Source organism: Lepeophtheirus salmonis, chromosome 5 (genome assembly GCF_016086655.4).
Source record: "Lepeophtheirus salmonis chromosome 5, UVic_Lsal_1.4, whole genome shotgun sequence".
In the NCBI taxonomy this organism is placed as follows: Eukaryota; Metazoa; Arthropoda; class Copepoda; order Siphonostomatoida; family Caligidae; genus Lepeophtheirus; species Lepeophtheirus salmonis.
In genome coordinates this window covers 40,016,724-40,021,742 of record NC_052135.2, presented here as the reverse complement: position 1 = coordinate 40,021,742, position 5,019 = coordinate 40,016,724, and the positions used below count along the sequence as shown (strand labels likewise).

The 5,019-nt window shown below is 30.2% G+C and overlaps 1 protein-coding gene across 1 annotated transcript; it reads right to left on the bottom strand.

Moving 5' to 3' along the window:
* Positions 1 to 2,220: 2,220 nt before the first annotated feature.
* Positions 2,221 to 4,798, bottom strand: LOC121117755 (uncharacterized). The gene is made up of 2 exons (XM_040712244.2): positions 4,440 to 4,798; positions 2,221 to 3,500 (listed from the first exon to the last, which is right to left on the bottom strand). The coding sequence occupies exons 1-2, from the start codon at positions 4,524 to 4,526 to the stop codon at positions 2,253 to 2,255; spliced, it is 1,335 nt and encodes a 444-aa protein (XP_040568178.1). The 5' UTR covers positions 4,527 to 4,798; the 3' UTR covers positions 2,221 to 2,252.
* Positions 4,799 to 5,019: the final 221 nt, after the last annotated feature.

Sequence of the window (5,019 nt, the reverse complement as noted above, 5' to 3'; positions counted from 1 at the left end):
ATCATTCCAGCTTGTTTTTGTGTTGAAAAATTGTTTTACCACATAGCCATAAAGAGCTATTACCTACAAAACAACGTTTATGGTCAAATATATCTTAACCCCATTGATAAATAATAATCAATTTAGAAAAATAAACAAGTATATGAAAGAAATCAAAAACTGTAAGAATTTATATAAAAAATTTCTTTTATTGACAATAATAAAGAATAAGATTATTAGTAGTAAATCAAAATTATAATAATATCGATAATAAATTTTTTTAATTTTTAATTTTTTTAAAACGTGAAAGACATTTATTCACATAGTATGATGCAATTAATTACAAAAAATACCTAAGGTACAAAGGTTCAAACATAATAATAATAAAATAATATATATTTATATATATATATATAGATGTATTGTAATACGTATTGTAAAATTTAATTTTTTTTGGTTTTGCGAAAAACCATTTTTTTATAAGAAAATTATTTATTTTTTAGTTTCGTTTTGTATTGTTTAAAGATAAATTTATAATTTTTATTATTATTATTCAAAAGTATTGTAAGACAAAAAAAGTATACGAGAAGAAGTAGTTGGCAAATAGTCTTCTAATTCAATACAGCAAGTTATTTTGTTTTTTGTTTCTAAGAAGCAGAAAAATAATGTTATAATATAAAAAAACGAAAAATGTAAAAAAAACACAGATTTTTTAAACTGAATGGATAATACAAGTGGAAGGGAAAACTAAAAAAAGGGGGCTGTAATGGGATAAAAGGTTTTGGGTAGGGAAGGAATAACACATCCACTCTTTCATAAACTTTAAAAGTTTAGTATTTTTTTGGGGTTGTTTTTTTTAGGCAAAAGTCCGAATAACGACAAAATTAATTTTGAAATATATTTTATTTTTTTTGTAAATATGTAAGTTTATTTTTACAATAGTGATTCTTTTTTGATGACCTATATTTTGACCTTTTTCTTCATAAATAAAAAAAAAGCTCGTTATTGGTTGGTTTGTTGGTAGTTTGGTAAAAACGTGTAATATTTAAAAAATAATAATCAGTCTATTACATACACACACGATGGAAAAAAAAGATATTGAATAAAATATGACAGTATGAAAAAAAAAATATCTGCCTCTAAATTTCCTTTTAAAAAAATTTGATACATTTTTTATTTATTTGTGGGTTTATTTTAAGTTCTATATGTCTAGTATATATATATTTAATATGTTTATATTACTTAATATGTTAATAATTAAATAGGCATGAAAAATAGCATGGGAGCTTATTTTAAACTGAAAGAAGTCAACATATATATATATATAACAGTCTTTAAGAATACATTTATATAAAAAAATATATATAAATGTATTTTAAGTAATAGCTGATAAACCGTTTTATGACTGAATAAATTAATTGAAATTTGTAATAGGAGTTTTTGTAATTTTTTAAAAAATATTTGTGCCGTGTGTATATATGTAGTTAAATTACCATGGATCGTTTGTTTACAAGATTTATATTGCAAAAAAAAATCAAAAATATTTCATCACATAATAATTTTTGCTGAATGGTTCAGTTATTCTATAACAACAACCTCTATATCTATATATATGATATTTCCCTCACACGAAAAAAAAATTGTAAATAGAAATTCATCAGTTGTATGTATAATATATATTATCATAATTATTATTGAATATATTTATATTATGAAGAAAGACACTAAAATAGTAGAAAACAATAATTTGAAATGCACTTGACTAAATAGCAATAGCTCAGACTTAGTTCCTTTTTTTTTATTTATTTAAAATATTATCTCTTGAAAGAAAAAAAATAAAGTAAGTAAGAAGGGTGGGTATATGGGAGAGAGGATTTTGCCATGAATGAGTTTGATCACGATCCTTCTACAGAATAAGTTAATTATTCACTCCGATCCAACTCATCATCAACATTGTCATCACGGAGGAGTAAAACAAACATGGGAGAGAGAAAAATGAAGAAAGAAAAACCAAAGGGGAAAAGGACCTTGAAGAATGCTTGACTAGTGTGAGGAAAAAGAATAATACACAAAGACAAAAATCATATCCCTTTTTCATGGCTGTTGCTTGCTGCTGCTGCTCTTGTTGTTGTAGTAGTAGTAGTACTCAAAAGTATGGGGGTTGAACGTTGTTACTTAATTTGTTTGTTTTTTTGTTGTTTGACATGTTTCTTCACTTTTTTACATGTAAATAAGTAAGTATTTTTATATTTTGTTATGTTGATCGCATTTCTTTAAGCAATGTTCATGAAATCCGTATCGGTAACTCCAATGTTGGATAGCATGTCCTCAGTGCAGTTGAACTCAAAGTGTGATCCAGAGGAACTCGAACTCCCTGATTCCCAACTACATGTAGGCCCAAGAGTTGTTGTAAAAGATATACCAGATAAATCAAGTCTGACGGAATTATTGCTTCCAGGGATTTGGAGAAGGTCCCCCAGATCAAGATCATGCAGACTATTCAATTTGTCATCATCCTGCTCAGCCACAACAATCCCCTCATCACTCTCCTCTTCATCTCCTTGCTCACGTTTAATGTTGTCATTGTCAAATATATCTGTAGGAAGGACATCGGCCGGGATCTCCGGTTTGATAAGTAGGGTTGAGGTATTGTTCAAAGAAGAAGAGGTGGATGAATTGGATATTGACAAAGAAGAGTTGGTATTGGTGTTGGTTGAGGGGGTTGTGTTAGAGGTAAATTGAAATGAGGGCAACAGATCCTTCTGAGAGAGATGCTGCTTCAATTGTTCAGACAGGGATGGATGAGGATCATCGAAAGGCTCTTCCTTGATCTCTGTCTTGATAGGAGCGGAAACTAATTGGGTAACTGTGACTGGGATCAAAGATTCTTGACGCCCAATTGTGAAAGACCTTTTAGTGAGGTTTTGTTGATGGTGATGATGTTGGAATAAGTCTGAGGGGGCAGCAGCAGAACTGTTATTTTCGTAGTCTGGAGATTTCCTCTTCAAAGTCTTTAAATTCTCTCCGAAGTTGTTGTTAACGTTATTGTTATTATTGTTGTTGAAGGTGCTTTGTTGGTTGTATTTGTTAGAGTTCACCTTTCTGCTGGATCTTGTACGATCGAATACTGAGTTAATTTTGTTGATAATAACAGTCTGGTGTACATGGGGATGATTATTGTTATTGGTTGGTGAGCTCGAATTTGAGGACAATGGCGACGAGACTGATGAGGATGTAGACGAAGAAGCGGATGATCCGCAGCCTCCTTTGACCTTTTTTCGTGGTTTATATTTGTAGTCTGGATATTCTCTCTGATGTAGAACCCGTAAACGTTCAGCCTCATCAATGTACGGTTGGCGTTCCTCCTCTCCTAATAGTTTCCAACGTCTACCTAATTCTTTTGATATCTCTGCGTTGTGTTTGTCTGGGGTCACTTCGATTATTTTGCGTCTTTCTAATTGGGACCAGACCATGAAGGCGTTCATGGGTCGTTTGATGTGATTTACACGATGTTTTTTGGTCTGCAAAATTAATAAAAAGAAAAATAAGTAAATGATTTCAAATAAATATGGTTAAAATACGGTTATTCAGTAAAAATCACTATTTGTTTTACTTTTTATGAAAACTCAAAAGGGGAAAAAAAATATTTAAAAGCAATAAACCAGATTGAGGTCAAAGTATTCAGATGAGAAAATAGTGAAATTAGGGCAGTAATGCTACTTGTAAATACTCTTGTTTTTTCCATTGATTCCTTTCTATTTCTACACTACATCATGGAAAACAAAATGGTCCACAGTACAATTACAAAATTGTACAAATTATTCATCAGATCCATGTCACATAAGTGCACATAACATTTACAAATACAAATTTAGATCACAACATACACTCATCGTATGCATGTAATAGAAATTGCAGTGAAGAGATATTAGAAATATTACATCATTCCTCCTATCATAAGTTCTACTAACACTACCACTACATGCTTTTCACTTTGCCTCATTTTCTATTTATTTTGAAAATAAATTGACACATTAAATTCATGCACATTCAGTGTGCGATGTTTTGCTTTATTCTACATACAGTCTATGTGCATAGCGATACAAAAATAACATTTCAGTTAGTAACAGATGAAACGTCTAGGAACGTTTCTCTTTGATATTAGAAAAGAGAGAGAGAGAGTGCGTGTATATGCATTGATATTATGTGTGTATGCATTAGTTGTAAATATATGTAATATGCATCATTAAAAAAGTATATAGACTCTACGCTGCATTTCCGATTTCCTCCCTTTTAATATAAATGGAATTCCCAAAGGAATTTCTTCACTCTACGCAGCACTCTAAAAACATTTTCCTTTTAATAACTTCAAGCATGTTATTCACAAATATAGCAAGTAGTTAGTCAATCCATGATAGAGAGATTTTATGTTATGGTGAGAGGGTCACAAAACAACATACCTGAGTAGCGTCGGAGTATGGAGTCTTTGATGATTGTTCCACTTTCATGGATCGAAACACATCTGTGTCCATAAGTTTTAAGGGCATTTTGTTGACGTGAGAATTCCACAAACACACTAATCGTATATATGATAATAATTAATTGATAAGAATAATATTTTAATTTTTTTTTTTAAATAAATAGCCCTTTAATAACAAATTAAAATAACTAGGGCTTATTTGACGGATAGGCTCTTAATTATATATACAATATATAAAAATATCTCGAATATTAATCACAACTACTTTTAAAGATCCTTTTTTGAGAGCCAATCCACTTGAATGCCATAGCTCAACTGAAATTCAACGAAAACAAAGTTGAATAAAAAAACGTACTTATTGATAGACGGGGAAAAAAAATACATACAGAGCTACCAGATGCAGCAGCGTCGTCATTGACGTCGGGCTTGCTTAACATGTGAAAAAAAGAGAAAGCCTGCCCGTTGAAATTCAAACGTAAATATTGTGATACATATATTTTATTATATGTGTGTGTATCTATGTTATTATGTTTCTAGTTAGAAATGAAATAGAAGGAATT

Coding starts and splice junctions, on each gene's coding strand:
- LOC121117755 (XM_040712244.2), bottom strand. CDS start 4,526: ATGCCCTTAAAACTTATGGACACAGATGTGTTTCGATCCATGAAAGTG. Junction 3,501..4,439: donor CATACTCCGACGCTACTCAG/GTATGTTGTTTT, acceptor TTAATTTTGCAG/ACCAAAAAACATCGTGTAAA.